Source organism: Oryzias latipes, chromosome 3 (assembly GCF_002234675.1).
Source record: "Oryzias latipes chromosome 3, ASM223467v1".
In the NCBI taxonomy this organism is placed as follows: Eukaryota; Metazoa; Chordata; class Actinopteri; order Beloniformes; family Adrianichthyidae; genus Oryzias; species Oryzias latipes.
In genome coordinates this window covers 13,886,827-13,911,091 of record NC_019861.2, presented here as the reverse complement: position 1 = coordinate 13,911,091, position 24,265 = coordinate 13,886,827, and the positions used below count along the sequence as shown (strand labels likewise).

Here is a 24,265-nt window from a genome sequence, read left to right as displayed (position 1 = left end):
GCTTCATTAAGTTTTTTTCTCTATTTTTTTTTCAGAGTGGGACATAAGTATAGGACAAACCCTGCAGATTCCAGCTGCCCATAAAACTCAGCAACAATCCCTCTTAGAGAACCAGGCTTCCAGTCTTTCCAAAACAACCGACCTGACATTTAGTCCGTTACCCTACAAACAAGCCACCACATTCATCAGTGAGAGAACCAAAAATCCCCTGAGAAACGTCAGTGCCAAATATGTGGTCCACACTGCCCCATCCACCTTGTCATTAGCTTCAGGAAAAGCGCACCAAGAGTCATTTTCAACCACCCATGCACTAGTTACAGACTTCACAGGTTCTGCTCTTAGGCAAACTTCCGAAACTCACTATAGGTTTCCTTTGCCTGTGACTGTATTTAATGATAAAAAAAAATTCGGAATCATCTCTGGAGGCCTTCACACCTGTTAATAGGAAATGAGGCGTGTTGAAGCACAACTGGTTTCTGTTGGTGAGAGAAGGCGGCATATTTTTGTCTGATCTTTTATGGCAACAATGTATTCTGGGAAATTTATACCTGCGAACGTCTGACAATCTATAATTTGTTTGAGGAATTTGTGAATTTATGTTGTTAATAATCTTTTAAAGCAGGAGTCTGCAACCTGAGGCTCCCCAGCCACATGTTTACCTCGTCATTGCAGCTCTCTGGCTGAAGAAAAACAAAACTGGTTTCAATTTTGTTTGTTCGATGTAAGAGTTAATGGCTTAGATGTTCCTATGACACTAAGAATAACTTTTTAAAGTTTTTTTATACCGCTGTTGATATTACCTTTAAATCAAGAGGTCTTGTGCTCCCTGCAGAGTGCAGAAATGTAAAAACTAAGCAAAATATTGGTAAAAAGTTGGATCTTCTTAAGCTCTGTTTATTATGAGGATATGCTGTTTAGAGAGGAAAACGTAGACTTACTGAACGGTATATATAACAAAAGAAAATGCCTCTGCTGATTTGCAAAGTTTAACATTTTTCATTTAAAAAAAAAACCAGTATCTTTGGACCAAAAATGTGCTTTTTTAAACAAAACACACAAAAAACAATTTTTTAATTAGAAAAAAATGCAAATTTCTCTTTATATTTCATTTAATTTTAATAATGCTAAAAAAAAGCTAAAGTTCAGTTATGTATTATAATAGAAAGTATTGTTAAAGAAAATACCGTAACATCAATACAATGGAGTGTGGAATTTTTCTAAAGGGTGAAGCAAAACTTTGGCTCCTAAGCTTCGGACAATGAGAATGGCTCTTTTGGTGTTGAAGGTTGCCCACCATCTCAACCTGCACAAATGTAATAGAAACTTTAAATGCTGCTATACTAAGCAGCAGACCTCCATCGGCATACTTGGTTTCTCTAAACGTTAATCTGATGATGGTTACCGTGCCAGACAGAAGTATGAATGTTTCCCGTTTTGTCTGTTTGTCATCTTCTTCCACAAAAAAGGGATTTCTCTCTTTCCAGATGTTGATGAGTGTCTGCTGCCTGCTGCTGTCACAGGCTGCATGTTCGGCTGCATTAACACTGTTGGGAGCTACCACTGCCAATGTCCACCCGGCTACAGCAAACAAACCGCAGATGGCCACTGCCAAGGTATACCAGCAGTAATTTGTGGAAATACATTTCTGTCCTATGTTTACTTTTCATTTTCATTTTGATTTCCAGTGCTTCCTCAATTGGATCCTCTTCCTCTGGGGGAGCTGCTGTTCAGCTGCTGTGGTTAGTTGGGGACCAGCATCACCGCCTTGCCGTGGTGAGGTTGTTTTTCCACATATGATGCTGCCCCTGGCTCGCTAAGCAGCTCTCCCCCGAGGAAGAACGATTAGTATTTACACCAACCAACTTTGGAGTGTGTTTAGTATGAAAATGATATAAAGATAAAGATGAATTTGATTTGGAGATGCAACATTAAATCCTGGCATCCTTTCCCCAAGCAAAGATTTTGTCCAGAGGTTCTGAGTCAATGAGTGAACATGACTTCAATTTCTATATTGGTTGAAATATGAACGGCCTTTGTCTTTAATTTTGTATTTTAACTTTGACAACTTTTTATTTTAGAAAAACGTACCTGAAGGGACACAAACATATACATGAATGGAAAATCATTATTTGTCTCATTGACATGTACCGGTAATTGATTTACCAAAGAGAGCAGAATACAGAATTTTGGGCACATGAAAAACTTTAAGCTCTCAGTTTACTAGTTTGCCAGGTGTTGATTTGGTGGATACTTACTAAAATAATTTAATCTGCCCACTTTCAAGTGGAAAAAAGAAAAACTAATTCAAAGATGCTCAGGGGACAAATCAAAATTATCCTACTACAGTATAGAAATTAGAGTTTTTAGATTTCATTTGGATATTCAGTGATTTTTATTTGTGACATTTTTCCTAACTATCTTTTCTAATCCAGATACAGATGAGTGTGCTGCCAACCAGGGACTTGGCCCTTGTAGGCATCAATGTACCAACTCAGCAGGATCCTACAGATGCTCCTGCACATCTGGTTACATTTTGGCTCGTGACAGACATGGCTGCCTTCCAGAATGTCCATCTGGATACAGGAAATTTGCAGCTACACCCCCTGAAAACACAACTGTACCACCATTGGAAGGGAAGTGTGCAGGTAAGAGGAAATGCTGTTACAAATGTACATGAATGATCTAAGGTATGTCTGACTATGGGCTTTGTTTTGGTGCTGCAGACATAATTGAGTGCCTGGAGGACAGGTGTAAACCTGCCGGGCTCCCACCGCTGTATCTGCCCCCGTGGATATACCCTCCAAAGAGATGGACAACACTGCCAGGGTCAGTGTGAGTTTGAAACAGTTTGAGTTTAGTTCGATTTGCCTTGTGTTCACAAGTGCTTAAGTCAACATGAATACTTAAAACATTATGTCTGTGATCAAGTAAAAAGATGAAAACAAATAAAGCATTTAAACATTATTAACTTTTGAATTAAGTGTTTACATTTTTTGTATAAATCTTGAATAATAATTTTTAATAGTTTTGCATCTTTTGGCTGTATATTTTTCAGAATTTGTTCAAACCTTTCTGCTGTTTGACAGTTTTATTTATCCATGCTTCTATTCCATGTACCGGTAACTGAATCCCTCTTGGAAAGATACAAGTTTAGCATTTTGTTCTCATGGCTGATATGTTTTAGACTGATTTCACTTTTCTTTGAGTATGAAATCTTTTGGACGCTTGATCAATTCATCAATAAATGCGCAACCTGAGGAATTTTCAAAAATCAGTCGAGTCTTCAAAGTTCTTAATTTGATGAACAGTGAGTTTGCTGGGTTAGTGTGAGTGAACTTTGCAATTCTCCTCGTCTTTTGCTGCATGTAGACAGTAATGAGTGCCTCCAGCAAAACGGAGGCTGCTCCCATGAGTGTGTGAACCTCATGCTCTCATCGTCTGTCGCCCTTCAAGTGGAGAAAATGCTCACCAAGGACAAACCCTGCTGGTTGAGCTGTGGAGCTTGTCTGGGCTGACACACACTTGCACTGTCCAGTCTGTGAAAATGCTTAATAATTAATGGATTGATGAGTCATTCATGATTTTTAGTCATCTGCGCAGGATTTCTTTTATGTTCTGCTGTTGAATGAGAGAATCCATTTGTGAAAGAAACAGCTGCTTTATCTAATGTCCATAACTGAACAAGCACTACTGAGAAGATGGAGAGCTTTTAAGTAGAATATGAAGAGGCCCTATATCTCTTTTTCTAAGAATGGTCTTTTTTGCAGGAATTAATAAATTCAAAAGAAAGAAGAAAAACGTCCAACCTTTAATCATTTGAACTAAAAAAGGACAGTACATCAACAAATGGATCATTTTGTGTTCACAGTTCATGAGGTTACAGTTGAAACTTTTCATGCGTATGGCAACACCTGAGGATGAGCTGTAGAACACATGGATGCCATCGATGCTGCCTTGGTTATTCACTTCATTACAGACTCGTGAAGACAAAGAACGTGTCAGGTACATGGAAAATGTCCTTCTAATGTCAAATGTTCTTCAGCAAATGTCTGCTGATGCCATATTAAAGGATTGAAGCAGAGCTCCAGCATAAGCAAATGAACATGTCATACTGAGGTAATGAGGACTTTACATCTGCTAGAAACCCAATATTGACATTCAAATGCAGACAGATTAATACAAGCACACTCACAACAGAAGGCATACTTAAAAAACAAAATCAACGCATAGCTTTAGTAACATTAGTTGAACTCTCAGAGCCTAGAATCCATTTATATATTCCTTATGTTATTATATTAATTTTCTTGTCGTCTGATAAATAGTATTTTTTTTATTATATAAACAAAGACGTGCAAATTTACCAGTTACATTGTCAAATTTCACTGAAATTTTAATAATTAAAGACGAAACAATGACAGGCAGAAAATAAGTTATTGATCTAAGTGGGGGGGGGGGACATGACATAAGCAACAAAAGAAACTAACCAAAACAATTCCAATACCCAGATGAATTATGTCAATCTAAATAAAACAAATGTGAAATAAATTGAAGTGATGTGAATATTAAAAACATTATTTCATCTATCTGTTAAGTCTTTAAGTAGCAAACTAAAAAATGATTAGTGCAACATATCTATCATCTGTATTTCTCCTATATTTTTCATTCTTCATTAGAGGAATTTGCAAATTTGCTTTCAAATGCTGTAACAGGAAAAAATCCTAAAGAAACAACTGTTTAGGATCCACCAAGTCCATCGCAGTTATTATTCTTTAAAATACATGTATAAGTACCATATGAGCTGATGCACAGAATCTTTCTCTACGTTTGATCACCAGACCTTTGCCTCTGGGGCTTTAGGTGTTGTCCATGTTGTCAATTCACTGCATCAGACAGCTGGAGTTGGGCAGAAAGTCTTGAACATAAGTGACAACGGCCTTGGACAGATAGGTCATGGTGCCGAAGCTGCCGCTTGGAGCACTGTCATAAAAAAAGTTGCAAATTCCGGTCGCTGGATCCTTTTCCAGGAAATAATCGCTGGCACAGTGGGATTTCTGAATGAAAATAACAAAGTGAGCTCAAAAAGAAAATTTACTAATTCATATGATCTTTTTACCATCATTAGTTTCTTTAGGCATGAATACCTGGTCACTGAGGAAAAGGTCATTGGCCAGATGCAAAATGCGATCCACATGGATGATGCCGCCAATGTTGTCCACGTCTATGTCAGCCACAAGGCCCAGAACCATCACAGTCTCCACCAGCAGCTGCCGGTACTCAGGCTGAGGGACGTGGTTCAGAACCGACTCCACCTGCACTGCAAACTTGATCTCCCCTGTTGTCATCTACGCACACAACACAGTTAAACGCAGCCATGATCATGCAGGCAAACATTTTCAGAGCCGCGTTTTACCTCTCTTGTGGTAGAAGAGGGCAGAACATATCCATCGATGGATAGCCCGTGGCACTTCTGCAATATCCGCCATACTTTTTGGTAGAAGCCCATTGGGACTCTGTTGATGGCTCCATCCAGCCTTCGTCTGCGCAGCCACTGGCCCTGCCTCTCCTCCCAGTGCAGCTGGCCGTACACAGAACCGTGACCCACCGGGGACAGGATTCCACTGGGGGTGGAGGGGCTACTGCAGCGCTGTGATGAGTTAGAAGCACCAGCAGACCACAGTGCTGAATTCAAAACACAGCTCTATAGATGTGACAATCAGACTTGTCAGTAACATCTACACGGCACAGCTAGAGGTTTGTTCTACAGCAATACATTTGCATCACAGTTCAATCACTGATCAATTGGAAAATGCTGATGGTAGATGCTGAACACTGACAACATTAGTTACATAGTTCATGCAGTCCTTCAAGCAAAACAGGACACGGTAGCAGATATAAAAAATGGTATTATTGCATGTTTAACTATCACTTATAAACTGATCATTTAGCATGCAAGATAAACTTGAGAAATGGTTTTGTAAGGGTTAATGGCCAACAGAGTGTGCATTATCAGAAATTAACGCACGCCGTGGAAGCCTGAACTACGGTTGCTTCCGCAAAGTTCGTTAATTTCTGATAATGCACACTCCTTTGGCCATTAACCCGCTTATACCATGGTCACTTACAAAAGAAATAAATATTCAACCAGTTTTTAGTACTTTATTCTTGTTATTTTTTCAGTTTGGATCGCTTTTTGTTAAATAAAGCATCAGTTCAGAGAGAAAGTACACCTCTTCTCGCTTGTTTCTGTCCAGATGATCAAGTAAAAGTTGGTTTTAAATAATCCAGCACAGTGATATAGAAACATTAAAGCTATGTGACCAGAACTTGTTTTTTAAGAGTGCATTATCACTGTGCATTAAAACTTTTTAATGCACACCCAGCAGCCAATCAGAATCGACAACTCACCCGGACCATGGTATAACTCCTATTTTCTGAGTCATTTTCTTTCTTTTTTAAAGAAACTTACTTGCAAACTTGTACAATTGTATTATGTAAAACTGGTTTATTTTATTTTATAATTGGTAACATTGGTAGATTTTATATGTATAGCTAAAAAGAATGTTATCCTTCAGCCCAAATCCAGAAAAATGTCAATATAAATTACTGCAGGTCAAAGCAACTACCCTAAATATCTTTAAAAGTTTTGTTAAAAAAATATGTTTGTCAGAAAAACCAAAAAGATTGTCTTCTTTCAAACATTTTTTTTAACTGTCTACTTATTAAATCTGAAAGTAAATGTTTGAAAACTGTCTATTTTTGATCTCACACACTCATTTTTGAACACAGCTAACACAAACAAAGACAAAGCACGGTAATGCAGAGCCGCAGAGATGGAATGGTTTACCGTGGAACGAGGAGAGGTCACATTGCTACTCAAAGAATGACTGCCACCGATGATCTACACACGGAGATGAATGATAGATGACAGACAGTTTGAAAGGGTTCACATAATTCTCATTTGCAGACCTCTACATGCCTGTGAAAAAGAAAAGCATTTAAAAAAAAACATGCCGGGAAAATTGCATAAAAAAGGACAAACATTTAAAAGCGGCTTAATTTGGTTTTAGAAGGACACGGAGATCATAAAATCTAGTCATTTCAAATGAGATGTTTCTCTATAGAGTACAATCTAGACAATGATGATTCCTGCGTGACACGTGGGAAAGAAGGCAATGATGGAAAGACGCTGACTCCAGCAATGAAGGGCAAAGCGGCACACCAAGTGTTAAAGCTGGCGACAAGAATTTAGCCGGCGGTTCGGTTAATCAGATTGCGGTTATAAGCAAGTCACATGCTTGATATTGTCAAAGCCAACCCACACTGACAGGCCGAGAGTCATCCAGCTGCAATCAAAAGCGAGAACAGTGTTAATTTGTCCAAATGCAGATAGAAAGAAAGACAATAACGCTGGATTAATAGTTCCAAAGACGTGGATAAAAATGATACTAACCTGTTTAATCTCACTCTTTAACTTGTGTATTCCTGTGCGTTCGTTCTTTGTTGCTCCTGTGTGACCCAGTTCATGGATAGAGATTGCAGGACTGGTGGCGGTGGACTGAATCGGGCGCACTGTCACACAAAAGCACCATAAGAGACGAGGTGTCACTAAACAATATGCTCAATCGCTTTACTGTGACAGGTCCTATAGCGACATGTATTTTTATTGTTTTTTTTCACATAGTAGTAGAACATTTTTCCTTCAGAGATTTAATATAAGCAAATACTAGTGTTTTTACTACAGATTTACCTTCGGAAATCTATGAACCTTAAAATACTTTTACCATTTATCCATTTGTACTCTTCTACGCTAGTTTCATTCAGAGCCCTCAGCTTTCCCTTCATATCTAACCTTTCCCAGTCAGTCCAGGAGTGCCCCAGGGCTCTGTGCTTGGGCCCTCTTTTTTCCAAAAGTGAAGCATTTCCTTTTTTTAGTTTGGCTTGTGACACCCAATTTATTCTTTCCAGAAAGATCATTTCCTTGCTTCCTTGCTTCTATCCACTTTTCTCCAAATTTGTTCACTAGAGATTAAGCATAGAACTATATACCCTTCTCTGAAATTACACAAAAATAAAACCTAACTTTTTGTTAAAACTGAACCGCACATTGCTTTTGGTTACAGGTTTGCACCATCTAAGGCAGTGGAGTGGCATCAGTGTGTGAACTGTTACTGTAAAGCCCTTTGGTCTTAGAGCAAGATAGAAGAGCCCCTAAAATAACTAAAATAACAGAACATTTTTTTTTTCGATTAATTCCTGTGACTCCCAACAGTTTCTTCAGAAATATTTGACTTGTGCTTAACTTTTCAAAAGTTGAAGTGTGAAAATCTATCTAACTAGTTGCTAACATTTTCTTTCAGTAATCAGCATATAAGTGCGTTTTTTTCTAACTAAATGCATGTTTAAAATGTAATACAGAGATAACACAGGGATATTTTCTTAATCTGAAACTACAGATTAACAGCATCATGCTGTATTAGATTACATGAAAGCACTCACTGCTTCTTTCCACCCCAAACTCTTTGCCGCTGAGGATGTGGTGCAGCAGGTTCTTCATGTCAAAGGGACTCAGGCTCATCAAACTCTCGGACGCGTCCTCACCTTCAAAGCAAACCATAGTTCTGATTTCCACACCTTAGTAACCCACGCAGAAATATTATGGATCTGTTTTTCATACCAGAACAGTGAAGGCTACGAGCTAGCTCTGTTGCCATGACTTGCATGATGAGTCCTATCCGGAGTCGGATCATGTCCCCAAACAGAGCAGGTTGGGAGCGTACATACATGGCCAGATAGGCCATGATTTCCTTTAATGATAGATATGTACAGTATATGTCAAAGCTGTGAGATCAGAATCCAGAAATTTGACGTCTGCATGTTTACCTGAGTCAGAACAGCCACACTGATGTCCTGACCGCTGGCTTCATATATCAGAGTGTTCAGCTCTTCAGGGGGAAGTGGCCTAAAGGAAAACAAAATCGTTCTGTGCCTGGCTGATACACAACACCACCATGCAATAAAGACATGCAAAAGGGATTGTGCGGGTTTAGAAACTGAATGGATGGATTTAAGACACCTTCCATCTACACAGAGAACTTACGTTGTTATCACTCGTTCTCTGGGTTCTGGAGGCAGACCCACAGTCAGCTGCTTGTGATGGGAAATGAGATCTGTGCAGGCCTGATAAGAAAAAAAAAAGATATTTGAATACACGTGTGACTTTATAAAACTGATGTAGTGAATTTTATGGAAAATATTTTTGGACAGTTTAAAAGAGGTTCTGAAAATGCTAGAAAAAAAAAGAAAGAAAAAGAGCTAAAATGTCTTCTAACAAAGATTTACCAACTACTAGCAAAATTTCAAGTTCTGTCAATTTCATCCCCTAGAACATCTTACTGACCTCAGCAAGGACCTCCACTCTCTTGCGCAGTATTCCAGAGATGTATCTAATAAGCCCCCACTCTTTGCAGGCTCCAGCTTGCGCATACAGCTCCTCCAACAACGAATGAACACTCGCCCCACCCATTCCGGCGCCTGACAACTCCACCACCCAGTCAGCTCCTCTATTAGTAGGAGCAAAGTCAAGCAATCAGAAAAAAAGAAAATCAATCAAACTGTGATTTTCATGTTGCAGGTGTGTATGAGAATACTTCATGACGTAGAGAATGTAGAGGATGTCAGCCTGGTCCTGAAGAGTGGGGCACTCCTTTAGCTGCCTTACCAATGCTGCAAAATCAGTATTACCACAGGAGTCTTGAGGAAGCTGCAGCTCTGCAATACTGTGGAGCTTGAAAGAGGAAGAATCATAACGGACACTCAGAGTTAGGACGTAAAAAGGAAAAGAGCAACAAAGTTGATTGCAGAAGAACCCAGTGGATGTACTTTGCTCTGATTTGCATGCAAACCAGGCGGCAGATGAGGAACTTCAAGGAGGTTGAGGGATCTGCGGTGCCTAGCCATGACTGGAGCCGTGGGTAGATATAATGAAGACTCTAAAACACAGAGAGTTTTGTCTTTCTAATATCATAGGTATTCAAAACGTTACCAAACTATATACACTGATCTTTAGGCAGTCATTTTATCTTAAATATAAAAACCCAAAAACATTTCTTTTTTTTCCAACTCTTTAATAACACAACTAAGGAAAGTTTTCTGTGTCTGCAGCTAACAATTCAAACCTGCCTTGTGGTTAAGGTACTTTCATTTATTCTTAGGAAAACTCACTGAGTTCATTCAGACCCTGAACCTGGGCCATAAACGACAGAATGTCCTTTGTGGTGTGCTCGGCACTGAAGATGTGTTGCAGTCCTCTCTGGATGGGGGGAAGGTGGGACTGAGCGGCGGTGCTCTGGAGGAGCTGCATGAGGTACTGATCAAACCCGTCCTTGGAACCCTCTGACAAAAAAAGAGCAACAAACAACAACAAAAATGGTTGTTTGTAGCTTTTTTATTTGAGGACAGAGTGGTGTTTCATTTCCCTCCCTACATACCATCATCCTCCTCTTCATTTTCTTCAAATAAGCTTTCGTCACTCTCCTCGTCCAGGAAAGAGAGGCGTGTGCGGAACGACGTGGTTTGGACACTGGAGAGGTCAGACATCTGCACCCTATAGAAGGAATGTGTTGTTAAGTTACAGAAATATGTTTATATTTGTTACATCATCATCCGTCAAATGTAAACTAACCTTGCTCCAGCAAAATAGCCATCCTCAAGTTTTCTGAGTGTTGCTATGATACATGGATCAATTGCATCGCCGTCATCAACTGGACAAAAAAAAGAAAAGGGTAGTTCAGCTTGGTCTGATAAATGTAGTTTGAAAAAAGTGAAATGGTTTTCTACAGTTCCATTGGCGGCCGTGGTGCAGCGGTAGGGCGGTCGACCCATGATCATAAGATTGCAGGTTCGATTCCCGCCTTGCACGCCCATGAGTCGAAGTGTCCTTGGGCAAGACACTGAACCCCACCTTGCCTCTGGTGGTAGGCAGGCGCCTGTGTTTGGCAGCGGAGCCGCCATCAGTGTGTGAATGTGTGAGTGAATGTGTGTGTGACTGGGTGAATGGGTCTGTGACTGTAAAGCGCTTTGTCCTTGTAGGAAGAAAGGCGCTATACAAGTATACGCCATTTACCATTTACCAATTGAACTTGTAACATTTCAGAATAATATATATGTGTGTTTATTGGAAACAAGTGGTAAAACATTAGTACTCTGATGGTCTGTTAAAAAAGTTATGTCAGTGGCAATATTTGAAGTCAAAAGGAACCAACTTTACGTGCAAAATCTTTTTCAATACAGCCACGAGCAAGATCCGGGTTTTCGTACCAAGCATGCTGCGGGTGATGGGAAAGGTCAGCGTGGGACGTCCTGTCATCCTCCAGCAGGATGAGAGGTAGGCCAGCTCTGTCCGCAACATCTCCACAATCATCTGATTGTCCAGAGCCAGATAGAAATGATGCTGATCCAGAAACTGAGCAGAGAGGATCCAGACGTAGGAATAAAAAATAAAAAAAAGCGTCTTTGCAGCTGAGTTTATGCCTATTGCAGCCATGGCGGTTTTACCTGGGGGGTGAATATGTAGGAGCGGTTCCTGATCTCATAGAATTTGGATGTTCCCAGGACTCCAATGTGTCTGTAAGGCCTTCCGCTCAACTTCAGTTTCTTGCTGTTTCCTGCATTAATGAGGCCAGTTGTTAGTCTTACTTGGTGAAATGCATAGAGACACACGTGGCTTATTATGGGACGTGATGGGACTTTTTTCTTCTTTTTTGTTTTTACCCAGTTTGACATAAACGTGGCTAAGGATGCGAGCGGGCATGACTCTGATTGGCAGAACTTCTGATATTGTCTGAACTGTAATCCCAAGAGCCCGCAGAAGCTCCTGAATCTCTTCTGTTTCCGCTAGAACACAAACTAAAAGGCAAAAAAAAAGACATAGTGCAAAATTAAATGAGAGGGTGGAAAAAAAACTAGAAAACCTTTCCTCATCAAGCAGACTGTGAATAATTTTATCCAACCTTGAACTACAACATCTGGCTTGAAGTTTGTGGAGAATCTTCTGTTGAGAGGATCGATTTCTCCTGGAGCTAAGAAACCCTAATACACATGCAAACCAAGAGAAAATATAGAGGCTTTTATCCTTAGGTTAGTCATCATAATGTTTTGCGCGTGGAACTGTGTCAGTACCTCAGCAAGGAGGCAACCCAAGATATAGAGTGACTGCCCCCACATGTGAGGCAGCTGCCCCATGGGCACTCTCTCCACAGAGTGAGGGTTGCTGTACTCCTCCTCTATCTGTGAACAGGAAACAGATTTTGTAAGGTTGCAAATATTTTGAGTTCAAAGGTGAAAAATCACTATGGGAACTAACAGAGCCGGAGAACTTCTTTGACTAGCATACCTTATCCAGTGGTACCGCGTAAAGTTCAGGAACGATTTTGATGCCGTTCTTCCCTCTGAGCAAAACACCTTCCAGTGCCTCACGGTACTCCTGAACCTGAGCACAACATGTTATCACTGTCCAACTTCATTAGGAATTCTAAGCACAAAGGATATGATAGAAAACTACATTAATCAGAGCTCTGTGTTTAATTAAACAGTGCTTTACAGACTCACTATAATGGAAATCAGGTTTTTGGTGTTTTTAATCTTGTTCTTTTTTTTTTTTCTCATGGACACAGACATGGAAAATTAAGCTTAAAATTGCATTTATGAGTATTTCTTCTTTCAAATGGTTTTAATGAATGCCCTTTGAAAGAGAGGGTATTTACCACGTAGAAAATACAGTGGGCGGGCCACAAGCTCCCTGCTCTGCTCCATTCTGATTGCAGACAAATAAAACCATGAACACCTTGTTTTGTTCGTCTGAGCTGGTATCTGGATCAAAACTGTCCGGCTGGGTAGCTCCAATATTGTAATGCTAGGTTGGGGTTGTGAAGGGCTGTAAGCTAGCGGGAGAGCATGTAAACAGAAAGCTCTCAGTAACGGGGAGGGGAAGGGGGGCGGACTTACTCTGTGCCCCGCCCACAAATCAGGCAAATATCTACCTCTGAACGACTAACGCTCTGCAGAAACTACGTCCTAGAAAACTGCAAAGTTTTTTTTCAATTTGGGCTAAAAGATGATAAGAGTAGGACTCAAAAGAAATTAAGATAATTAAAATATATAAATGCAGGATTTCTGCACATTTAAGAAGGACAATACTGTTTTGGTCCAACTCACATAACAGTGTCTCATGGAATACCTTCTACAGATTTAAAAAATTTTTGTTTTATGGCAAAAACTATCAGAAACACCTATACCTCCCACCCAAGCCAAAAAAATGTTTTTTTTTCTAGCATTCCAATAAACAATTTTACTTTTTCTGTTTCTGAAAGGCATTTTAAGAATTTGTGTCTAATGTCTCACAGGCCCTTTGATCAAAGACCTATTTTTCTTAAATGTGAAATTATTTATGAAAAACATAAACCTATGAAAGCGTAAAAGCTCGATATTTTCTCTTTAGAACTATCAGTTAATCTCTAAAGTAAAACAAAACAGATTTTGCACAAAGCATGTCAACATATAATTCTAGTAATCAGCTGTAAATGTATCTGTTACCTGGACTTGATCTCCAAAGAAGATGCCATCAAGAATGAGGTAATTCCAGAACACAGGCCACTCGCTTTCAATGTTCTCAAACAGCTTGAGCTCTGCAGGGTCATAGTGCAGTCGAGTGGGATCCTAGCAACACATCAAACAAAATGTGATCATTTTTTTCTCTTCGACCCAGGACTTCAACATTTTTTTGAACACATCTTAAATCCTGGTTTCGATTTTGAAAGTGCAGAGTCGTTACCTCTTTAGGACAATGATATCCATCCCTAATGAAGCGACAGCAACCATAGCGACCCTGAAATCAGGTCAGAAACGTTTGGTCCGAGTTGTGGCCTAAGAGCTCTCAACTTTGCTTCTGCTGCAGCTGTACCTGTAGCTTGCCTATGATTTCTGACTTAGTGATGGCCACCAGGTCGGCGTCCTCCACCGCAAAAGCGGGGAAAGAAATGACAGACAGAAGACCGGCATCTATCTCTTTGGACGTGGAGGCTCTTGGAAGCATGGAGCAGAGGATGGCCTGAAGAAAAGCATGCGGCTGGGGTTATAGCTGCAGGGACGCTGAGAAATAGAGATTAGTGCAGCCATACCTGACAGTGCTCCACTTCATCAGGCAAAACATGAATGACTGACTTAGGCCCTCCGTGAGCACCAAACAGATCCAGTTCATCTATGGCCTCCAGAGCAGCCTGCAACATCAACGCACAACTTCCATTCATGCCGAACAGTTTTTACAAAGCATCTTTGATTTTTGTGAGCTGCTCAGTTGGTTTTGAACATGAAGCATTCTCTACCTTTGCCATTCCTACAGAACTGCCATTGAGCTCTGGAATGCCCTGGTTGGTCTTGTCACCTCGTTCCCACATCCCATAATCCTGCAGAGGTAAAATAATATTGTGGAAAATCCTTGCATCTATTATTTTCTTGTAGAACGTTCTATACAGAACAGTTTAGCTGGGATATTTGTGGAAAAAGCTGCATCAGATTCAAGGAATTTTTATGTTGCTCTTAGGCTTTTACTTTGAAACATTGAGTCAGTAAAGCATATTTAGGTTTCCACTTATTTCTTCTAGACAGCAACCTCCCAAACAAAGGTCAGAAAACTGCTTACCGCCACTTTGTAGGCTGCTTCTATGTAGAACACTAAGTTCTGGATAAAGGCTACCTCATCGAGGGTTGAAATGATTCTGAGACCTGCGTGTAGATGCAAAAACACGGACAAATCTCTTAATGTTTGGAGTAATTCACAACAAAATAGATTTTTAAAAATAACACAGAAATAAAATATATTTGAATATGACATAAGTAACAATGCACCTGAGGCTGTCATCTGGGCAAGCATCAGCAGGTAAATGGAGGTAGCATCCACCTGGAGATGACCCCACTCGTCATCACCAACTACAGTAGCACAGGTGGGAGTGTCATATTTGGCATGCAAGCAGTCCTTTGTGCTCTGGGTCAGCTTGAACTTCTCCACCTTATCCACCTGTGAAAACAGCGTTATGAACCCCTTATTTGCTGTAGCAACAGGGACTACACACAAAATAAGGCCAAACTAAAAGTAATGCTTCAGAGCCGTAGTGCTAGTCATGAGTGCATTTGTAAAACGGACATGATTATAGTGCGTGCTCAAAATATGAGTTGCAAATGACCACTGGTGCAGAATGGCCCAGTTTTTATGTACCACCGGGCTACCGAGCAGCCGGTGGCACTTGAGATCGACGGATAGTCCAATCAGAGCTGCTGCAGGGCAGCATGTGGCCTCCCAGCTGTCGCCCGATTTGATAACGGCATCATCCCTGCCTGACTGACTGACGCCTACATTCATGACCACACCAACGATTTTCAACAAAAAAAAAAAAAAATCAGGCAGCGGACTGAAATCGTGTTGATTCTGCCGATGCCTCCCCATCACACGGCCCCAGTTACATTTGTGACCGCAGCATTAATTGTATCAAAAATATTCATCGTCTATTTATCCCAGTCTCAACAATATGGAGTAGAGCTGCACGATACAAGGAAAATGCCCGATTTGTGATATTAGTGATCAATATTGCAATGGCGATATAACTTGCGATAAATTAACAAATAGCAGAACAACTAAATACATCATTTCCATTTCACTGCAACAGGCTAATTCAGAAAAGTTAAAAGTCCACATAACTTAAATTATACTCCTAGTCTACATAGGAGGAAAGCGTCTAACATAACAGGGCTCTATCTGATTGGTCAAATGCATAAAGGTATTTTTTTTGATTTGTAAAAAATACTTCAAGGTGCCATAAGACTGTTTTAGCAAATTTAACATAACCATTTATCACAAATGTTGCCGTTTTTTGCAATATTCACATTGCACAGCTTGATATCGCAATAACGATGAATTTGTGATTTATTGTGCAGGCCTAATTTGAATTGTTAATACACAAAAGGCAATTTTTTAAACTTGAGGGGTACCTACAGAACACCATTACATGTATTAATAATATATATTTTAAAATCTTGTAGTTTTCTAGTGACTAACGTGCTTTTCTTAGGGAATCCTAAGGTACACCCATGTCAAATTTGGTTCTTGCACCACAAAATGCATGATTATTTCAATAACTGGCTCCACTGAACAGGCTGTGTGAAAAGCAAAAGGTCAAGAAACAAAAGTTCAAACTTGATTTTCTGCTGCAGTCCAATATGTTTGTGTGTAAACAAGGGAACCTGTAAAGGCAGAATGTTTGCGTTGGTCTCTTACCTGTCTCATCATGCATTGGAGGAGCCCCTGCATTAGTTTTACTACACTCTGCCACCAAAACACAAGTTAAAGACAGCCATCAGTAAATGCTTATTACCATTTAGAGAGAAGAAAATGATAGAGCAAGAAACCGAATAAAATCTGTAAAAATATAAGTATATTAAAATTGTTGTGACAATTAATAATGCCTGATCTAGATTAACTTTTGTTTCTATATTTTTTTCTGTATAACTATTCATTAAGGTTAATGAATCAATTTTATTATTTAAAGGGACACAAATGCAAACATTTTATATAAAGTTTACACATACTCCTTTTTACCCTTTATTTTTTTTAACTACAATGTGACATCCCTGACTTTTGCTGTTCACATGAGGCTATGACCCCAACCACGACCTTTTCTGCATTCTCCTGTCCAAAAATAGTTTTTGTGATCTAAAAAAAAAAAAAAAGAGGATTCGATTGCTCTTCATCGTCGCGCTCTGTGACAAACACACCTGCTCCAGCTCGTAGGCTTTGGCTTTATCTTCGTCCCGATCGGCGTTCTTGCGGTACGCCATCCCCAGCCCCCACACCGCCATGATACTGTACACATTGTCCCTCACCCAGGCGTCCTTCTTCTGGATGCTGGCAGGAAGAAGTCCGGTCACTGGGTTCTGAAGAAAGGAAACGTATGAAATGTGTTTTAAGGGGAAAATTAAGGTGGCCCTTAAGTGCAAATCATTCAACAAATCCCTCAATACATAAAATATTAAAAAACAAATGATAAAAAGCAGAGTTACATTTCGTAAAAAACAATTATGAAAAAACATTTCAGAGGACAAAATGAATTTCCAGAAAACAAAAAGTAATATTCAAAAATAAAATAAAAAACATTTCAGAAAACAAAATGAAATGATGGAAAAATGAAACACAACGTGAAACCAAAAAGAAGGTAGGTCCTGAGGGACATCGCTGATTGGATGATGATGTTTGAAGTTCATTTAAACTGAAAGTTATTTGGCTTGAAGCGACACTGAACATGTCCCTCAGTACCCACCTTTTCCGGTTTCCCATTGTGTTTCCTTTTTCCAACATTTCCTTTTGCTTCTTGAAATGTTTTTCATTTTTGAAAATTTCATTTTGTCTTCTGGAAATTCAATTTTTTTCCCTCCAAAATGTAGTTTTTATTTTGTGTTTTTTTTACATTTTGGTTTCTGACGTTTTGTTTTTTGTTGTTGTTTTTATTGTCATTGTGATCTCTGAAATGTTTTTGTGTCAAGTGATTTGTTGATGTGATTTGAACTTCAGGGCCACCGTAGGAAACGTATCACCTAAAAACAATCGATGTATTCTACAATCTTCAGCTTCTGTTCTTCTATTAACCAAAAAAGAATTATAATAAAAATAGGAAAAGCAGCTGTCATCTTTCAGCAGGAGACAATGTCCTTCTGCCACAGCGCTAATTCGTTTGGGTTTCTAAGCCATAGCTTTTGCCCTTTTTGAGTATTTTGCCCGGTCAAAATACTCAAACGTATTTTTTGTTGTTTATTATTTTGTCAATTTTATGTCAACTAAAATTTAAAGAATAATGCTTTATTAGTGCTGATTAAATGTCTTTTCTGGCTTGCAACCCTTCAAACATAACAGCATCACAAAGTACAAGCAATGAATTCTTTGACAAGGCAGTTCAATGCAAAAACACTAAACGGGAGTTTGCTTTTTGATAGTTTCATCAACACCCCTGACGATGCAGTAAAATCTAGAAATTCACCGCAGGCTTTCAATAAAACAAGAAAATTACTGTAACCTAAAACTGCTTCCATATATTTATCTGTAACACGATTTTTATTTTATTTTATTATTATCAGGTACGGATATTTCCCTAAAACAAACAGTATCGGTTTAACAAGTTTACGCTCAACCTAAAGATAAATTCATTCAATACAACAACAACAAAACAGCAAATTATCTTTTTCAAACAGTTTAAAGGTCCTGGAGATGAATCAAAAATCATAAATAGTGTGGGATTTATTATTTCTGAGTGGCTAAATAACGTCAAAACCATGGATTATAATAACTGCTGGTGTGTTTGTGTCTCACATTTCCCCCAGGAAATACTAGAATATGAAGCATTTGTGCCTTCTGCTCTCTTGTAGTGAACGACACGTGTTCAGAGGGTGTCGGTCCTCCTGTGTCTTCTGACCAATGCGAGTGCGTGGAAAGCCGATAGTCCCCCGTCTGTGCTGAGGGACCCTCAGTGCAACAGTTTTAACTCAGACAGCTGCTGACAGTGTCAGTGTGAACCCAGGAGCTGATAAAGGCGCTCTGGTTATTCCAGCAGCTGAACTTTGCTCACACTTTGTTTATTTCTCTGCAGCTGATGTAGTTCAACCTTTAACCACAGAGGAGGAGAAACATCGGCATGAATACAGTGTACATCAACACCCATGTGCTTTTTTTTGTTGTTGTTTAATTGTTTTATGCATGTGGAAAACAGGAGCTAATCAATAAACAAACTGATTTGATTAGATTTCTGATGTGTTGTTCCTTTTATTTGTTTTTATGCTCTATTTAGGATTTTTTAACTTCTTTTTTTTTATTTATTATTATTATAATGGCTTAATAAGCACAGTTGAAGCAAAAAAAAGGTAAATAACCTCACATTTTAGAAGAAAAAAAAAGATGTTTCAAACACAGTCTGGAAATTACATACAGTTATGGAAGTTTAAAGAATTCAGTAAATAAAAATGTAATGGTTTTTTTTTTGTTTGTTTGTTTTTTTTTTTATTTCCCTGGATTTAAAGAGGATAAGTGTCTGGTTCCTCCTGGACTCACCTGGTGACACAGGATGGTTTCTTGGACCAGCCTGGCATATCCGTCCAGCCTCACTCCTGAGTTACTGCGGCTCCTCATCCTGCCTCAGCGCTGCCCACACAACAAGTGTCAACTCTGTCACTCAGTCCCGCTCACCCGGGACACCCGCGTGCGTCCTGATTATTAGCATTACCTTAGTCATTAAGGTCTCCTGGCATCCTCAGAAATCCTGCTGTCCTGTAAGGGCTGGTCAGGTGCTAGGATCGCTAGCTGCTGCGTAGCATCCAGTTGTTCAGAACGAAAGCAACATTTCCAAAACAAGTTCACAGAGCCGTACTTACGACCACCAAGCCGGCTTTCCCTGTCAAGGTGCTTCCCTGAAAGCGTCGGGCTGTGTAGATGACTGCAGAGGAAGTTCCCTACATGAAGTCGGGCCAGGACGGGGCGTTTGTGCGCCAACGTCCATCCATTCTGACGAGGAGACAGAATGTTCTCATGTGTCAGGCACGACCAATAGAGGGCGCCAATCGCCTGTTCTTGCTTTGGACGCAGAACTTTGTTGTTGTACCAAATCATTTCGGTAGAGGGCGACAAATACCTGTGATCTACATGGAATATAAACATTTGTTTTTTTGTCCTTAGGAAGATTCTAATTATTAGTAACAATCCCAAAAGGGAATAAAAAATAAAGATAAATAAAGAAAATACAACTAAACATAGAAAAAAATTGATGAAACAAAAAGATAAAATGCGAGAGTAAACTTATGGAATACAAACATTTGTGTGCAGTACAGACGTTTTCCGAAAAAATTGAACACCATGGGAAAGTGTAATCACTACTTGATCAATTTCAAGTATTTGTTTATGTATTGCATAAAATTGTGTTCCAGCTCATAAAACCTTTGCAAACAGAATTTTCAAACAATGCTGTGGAGATATCTGCCCCAATTCTGCAGGAGATGATTAGTTGGTGAAACGGAGTTTCACCAACTAATCATCTCCTAAAATTCAAAGCAACTGCACAGGTCCCCCAGATGTTGTTAAATTGGTTCCATCCATCCCTTTTCTAAATCCGCTACATGCCTTTCGGGGTCTCGGGGCTGCCAGAGTCTAACCTGGCCACTGCTGGACAAAGGTTGCCAGAATGACTAACGAAAGTTCAGAATCCTCCTCATGGGCTGAAAACCGCCCAATCTGGCAACGCTTGCCATGGCGTTTCGACTGGAAATAACGTAAAAACGACGTGAATAACGGAATCAAACAGCCAATCAAATCGCACTGCTCCGTCCCGTCCGGCCAATCACAACACAGAACTGAGCTGTCGTCTCCCCCAGCCTGCACTGGGGAGTTTAGCATCTATAAAGCTAGCCTTCATATTTTTAATGATAAACTGCGGGTTGTTATTTCTACCTGCCAAGGTTTAACGAGTACATTTCCAGGTTTTTGGCGATTAACTCGAAGGTAAAACATCTTGTTTACCATTTTGTTATGTTGTAGCTTGATGTCATCGCGGGAGGGGGCGCAAATGTTACGCAGGGAGGGTGGTTTTGATGTTGTGTGGGGCTAACATTAGCTAAACGAACTGCTAAAACTTTGTGTCAAAATTAGTTTGGGGGTCATTGGCCTGTTATAAAAGATATTCAAGGTCGAAAATATCGAAATTGTATAGCATGCGTTTCCTCACCGGACCTTTCCGTTCAAATAAACTTACCGGTATGTGGAAACTTGGAATTAAGAAAGTTGACATTTGCTTTGTCACTATCATGATGCCGGACATTTTTCCCCAGGCATGTTTCTCTATAACACTAACAGACATTTAAATGTTTGTACATCTGGATTGAACTGCGGGTTTTTTTGTCCCCAAGATCATGCAGTTCATGCTGTTGTTCAGCCGTCAGGGGAAACTGCGGTTACAGAAGTGGTATGTCCCTCTGTCTGACAAGGAGAGGAAGAAAATTTCTAGAGACTTGGTCCAGACTATATTGGCCAGGAAGCCCAAGATGTGCAGCTTCCTCGAGTGGAGGGATCTCAAGATTGTGTACAAAAGGTAGAAATTCACCTGAAGCATTATGCGGTTTCTTTGAAATTTCAGAGAAACTGGACGGATGCTTCTTGATCTGTTATTTACATTAAGTTTGTTTTCAGGCAGAACTTGCACAATTAATCTCCTCCTGTTGTGATTATTTCTTTATCTGCCCTCCAAACTAAACAAAAAAAAAGTTTGTTAGAATGTGGACAGATACAAAAATTGTTCTTGAATATAAAAACGATTGTTACTTCTTGACAAGACTATCAGGGTCCTGCTGGCCACTTGTTTTTTTGTTTTTTTTTTCTCTATGAGGACATGGCTGCAGACATCAATAGCTACAGATGGTTGTCCTTGACAGGAACTGGAAACGTCCCCCGTATCGCTTGGGGGAAAAAAGTTATTTTAACTATATTTCACTTACTGGTAATCTCAGACAGCTCATTTGTCATGGGAGAGATGAACAGAAACAGTGGAAGCAATACTCTGGACTGAAACTATGATCATATGACAGGAAGCTGTGGGGAGATTTCAACATATAGATTCTCATAGGAAGACTAAAATGTGTTTGAAAGTCTGAGATAAATGTTGCTGTAAACGTTTGTATTTCACTCCTATTATTATTATTATTATTATTTAGTGCTGCAAATCACATTTAGAAACATACTTGTCTTTCTCTTTACAATGTTTTTGGGTTTGTTTGTTTTTCTACCTTGATCAAGGTATGCAAGCCTGTACTTCTGCTGCGCAGTAGAGGATCAGGATAATGAACTGATCACCCTGGAGATAATCCACAGATATGTGGAGCTGCTGGACAAGTATTTTGGCAGCGTAAGTCAAACACTTTTAATTAAGAAGTTACTGAGGATTTTTGAGCTAAATCGTTCTAATTTGGATTTCTTTTGTCTGTGGGCTTTTGCTGTCTAACAGGTCTGTGAACTGGATATTATCTTCAACTTCGAGAAAGCCTACTTTATCCTGGATGAGTTCCTGTTGGGGGGCGAGGCCCAGGAAACGTCCAAAAAGAATGTGCTGAAGGCCATCGAGCAGGCCGACCTGCTGCAAGAGGTATGATCGGACCCCAGTTTACTCACATTAACCCTTAGTAGCCCTTGAAGTCAGCAGTGACTTTACATTGATGCAGGAATGGACCCTCCACCCCCCCAAATATCCATTTCGTTTAAGATTTTACGTGAAAGATTCTAAATGTTTACAGCTTTGAAATTTTTAGAGCTCTTAGAGTGTCATGACACATCATTGAAAAAATGATTCGGAACATTAGATGTAGTTCAATGGAGTTTTACCTAGTTTTTTAGAAGGTTTTCAGATTGTATTAACCTTTTCTTTGCTTTATTTGTGGATTTATACAACTTTAATTTATCTCTAAATATATGATCTTTTGTTATGAAACATAAAAACTGTTTGATCTAAATTTTTGTGATTTCTGCTGTAAAAAAAAATCAAGTATCCGGAATTGGGTTCTTTCGAAAGCTTCGGCTTTAATGTGAAATTATTGTCTAATATAAAAAAGAATATGTTTACTAAAAAATATCTAGGACTAAAAAATATCAAGCATTGCAACAAAACATAGTTGTAAAGATAAATAATTAGAGCAAATTCTTAAGTTTAACTAAAGGGTCTGGACTGTTAAGGGTTAAGATGAAGTATTTCAACTGGTGTGTGAAACCCACTTTAAAAGACTCCATCTTGCTGTAGAAATGTAGTCAAATGTCATTTGTTTTGATGAATAATAGGAAACATCCATTGTTTTTTCTGTCTCTTCTAATCCAGGAGGCCGAGGCGCCACGGAGTGTCTTAGAAGAAATTGGGTTGACATAAACCCTCATTTCTACCCTTTTGACACATTATATCTGCATTTGTCTCCATTGCATCCTCTCCTGTTCAGTGAATCAGTGTTGTATGCATATCCCCACCATAAATGTGCTGTATTATTCTGTACTGGTTTGTATCATCCTTTTTGCGTGTGCTTCTCTCTGTGGTTTCAGTGTTTTAAATGTAGACACGCTGCCTTGGTGTATTCTACAGTATTTGGTGTTCATCACGTCCTCGTTCTGAGCTTCACAATATTCAGCAATGTAGCACCAACCGGACAAGTCCCAATGCAGATCGTCACCTCTGCCATTTACTTGTCCTGAGCTCCAAATGTTGTGGCTTTGTGTACTCTAGTCATAAAGAAGGTTAAAGCAACCGGTTCTGATGACATTTTAAGAATCCTCACATTCACAATGGATTTTTTTGCTGTTAACTTTTGCCGAGTTCTGTTTTCTTCATCACAGCATGATTGGGTTCCATGTAAGTTTTGGTTTAGGGATAAATAATGGAAAAATACAGAGAAATCAGCTGAAACTCCTCTGCTGGGTTTGTCAAGTCTTCTTTAAAGGGTTGTAGTTCAATATGTCATTCAGATGGTTTTCTTTTAGTCCAGGAATGCGTTTAGAGCAGATTTGTTTTCACAATTTTGTCAAAAACAATCCATTATGCTTTATGACAATACATATGATTACATTCGATTTTAAAAAACCAAACTTCAGTGCATAGTCTAGTATTAGGCTTAACGCTTACATGATCTCATGCGTGGGAAGATGCGAGGCCATCGTTGTCGGTCCTAATGTTTAGTGGATTTGATGTTTCACAAAAAATGTTTACATTTATGTTAAATGTGGGAATTCGGTGTATGTTATCGTTTGTTAAACTGCTATCATTTTTTATTTCTTTGGATTTAAAAAGGCATTATCGAAATCAAACAGGTACCCAAATATAAAACATTATTTCTGCAGAATAATCCAGAATTTAGGATAAATATATATGACCAAAGAACACTGTGTACTGCTGTCTTGAAGGTGTCTGTAAAAAGAGTTAAAAAAAAAAGTTAGAAATGGGATTTTCTTTAGATCTTGTTTTTCCATTTGTCTGGAGTTCATCAGTATTAATTTTTTTTTTTGAATCAGACATGTCTGAACCTATCTGAAAGATGAAATTCATAAAATAAACCCTTCAGTATTCCTCACTTGTCAACTTGTTTGAAGGCTGCTATGAAGAGATGCTTTATCAAAACAGGAAGTCCTCCATCTGTTCCATCAAGCCCTCTTTGCTATAAT

General features: G+C 39.3%; 3 protein-coding genes and 1 long non-coding RNA gene across 9 annotated transcripts in view; 3 read left to right on the top strand and 1 right to left on the bottom strand.

The window, feature by feature from the left end:
* ppef1 (protein phosphatase with EF-hand domain 1) overlaps positions 1 to 3,257 on the top strand; it is a 36,942-nt gene extending 33,685 nt beyond the window's left edge. Inside the window, exons 23-26 of the mRNA XM_020712694.2 lie at positions 36 to 217; positions 1,485 to 1,613; positions 2,433 to 2,645; positions 2,724 to 3,257. The gene's annotated coding sequence lies outside the window, so the exon portion shown is untranslated. The remainder of the gene's footprint in view (positions 1 to 35; positions 218 to 1,484; positions 1,614 to 2,432; positions 2,646 to 2,723) is intronic.
* Positions 3,258 to 3,789: 532 nt separating this feature from the next.
* On the bottom strand, positions 3,790 to 19,626 carry LOC101174331 (phosphorylase b kinase regulatory subunit alpha, liver isoform). 6 transcript variants are annotated; one of them, XM_023953334.1, is made up of 34 exons: positions 19,462 to 19,626; positions 19,314 to 19,390; positions 19,142 to 19,231; positions 16,822 to 16,980; positions 16,325 to 16,372; positions 14,902 to 15,070; positions 14,696 to 14,778; positions 14,379 to 14,459; positions 14,175 to 14,273; positions 13,958 to 14,104; positions 13,829 to 13,882; positions 13,591 to 13,713; positions 12,392 to 12,487; positions 12,178 to 12,285; positions 12,009 to 12,087; positions 11,770 to 11,904; positions 11,554 to 11,663; positions 11,317 to 11,461; positions 10,682 to 10,760; positions 10,488 to 10,603; positions 10,222 to 10,392; positions 9,871 to 9,989; positions 9,648 to 9,784; positions 9,398 to 9,560; positions 9,098 to 9,177; positions 8,881 to 8,959; positions 8,675 to 8,804; positions 8,497 to 8,598; positions 7,451 to 7,569; positions 7,320 to 7,343; positions 6,845 to 6,898; positions 5,411 to 5,644; positions 5,142 to 5,342; positions 3,790 to 5,051 (listed from the first exon to the last, which is right to left on the bottom strand). In XM_023953334.1, exons 3-34 carry the CDS (start codon positions 19,217 to 19,219, stop codon positions 4,878 to 4,880), a joined length of 3,696 nt encoding a protein of 1,231 aa, XP_023809102.1. In that variant the 5' UTR covers positions 19,220 to 19,231; positions 19,314 to 19,390; positions 19,462 to 19,626; the 3' UTR covers positions 3,790 to 4,877. The 6 variants fall into 6 exon arrangements, with proteins under 6 accessions (XP_023809102.1, XP_023809101.1, XP_023809103.1 ...); XM_023953333.1 differs by having other exon boundaries at positions 19,314 to 19,626; XM_023953335.1 differs by having other exon boundaries at positions 9,880 to 9,989; positions 19,314 to 19,626.
* Positions 10,250 to 18,836, top strand: LOC110017301. Its single transcript, XR_002292666.1, has 5 exons — positions 10,250 to 10,363; positions 10,543 to 10,587; positions 11,290 to 11,383; positions 14,396 to 14,467; positions 18,463 to 18,836. It is a non-coding gene; the product is annotated as an uncharacterized LOC110017301 (long non-coding RNA).
* Positions 19,627 to 20,405: 779 nt separating the features above from the next.
* Positions 20,406 to 24,174, top strand: LOC101157435 (AP-1 complex subunit sigma-2). The gene is made up of 5 exons (XM_004066922.4): positions 20,406 to 20,581; positions 20,986 to 21,167; positions 21,869 to 21,977; positions 22,077 to 22,214; positions 22,938 to 24,174. The coding sequence occupies exons 2-5, from the start codon at positions 20,989 to 20,991 to the stop codon at positions 22,983 to 22,985; spliced, it is 474 nt and encodes a 157-aa protein (XP_004066970.1). The 5' UTR covers positions 20,406 to 20,581; positions 20,986 to 20,988; the 3' UTR covers positions 22,986 to 24,174.
* The last annotated feature ends 91 nt before the right edge of the window (positions 24,175 to 24,265 follow it).

Bases quoted from the DNA above. Each gene is read 5' to 3' on its own strand.
- LOC101174331 (XM_023953333.1), bottom strand. From the start codon at position 19,219: ATGAGGAGCCGCAGTAACTCAGGAGTGAGGCTGGACGGATATGCCAGG. The intron at 11,664-11,769 runs GTAAAAACAAAA...TCATTAATGCAG, and splicing joins CCACGTTTATGTCAAACTGG to GAAACAGCAAGAAACTGAAG. The intron at 9,178-9,397 runs GTCAGTAAGATG...TTTTCTTATCAG, and splicing joins GAGTGGAGGTCCTTGCTGAG to GCCTGCACAGATCTCATTTC.
- LOC101157435 (XM_004066922.4), top strand. From the start codon at position 20,989: ATGCAGTTCATGCTGTTGTTCAGCCGTCAGGGGAAACTGCGGTTACAG. The intron at 21,978-22,076 runs GTAAGTCAAACA...GCTGTCTAACAG, and splicing joins TGGACAAGTATTTTGGCAGC to GTCTGTGAACTGGATATTAT. The intron at 22,215-22,937 runs GTATGATCGGAC...CTTCTAATCCAG, and splicing joins AGGCCGACCTGCTGCAAGAG to GAGGCCGAGGCGCCACGGAG.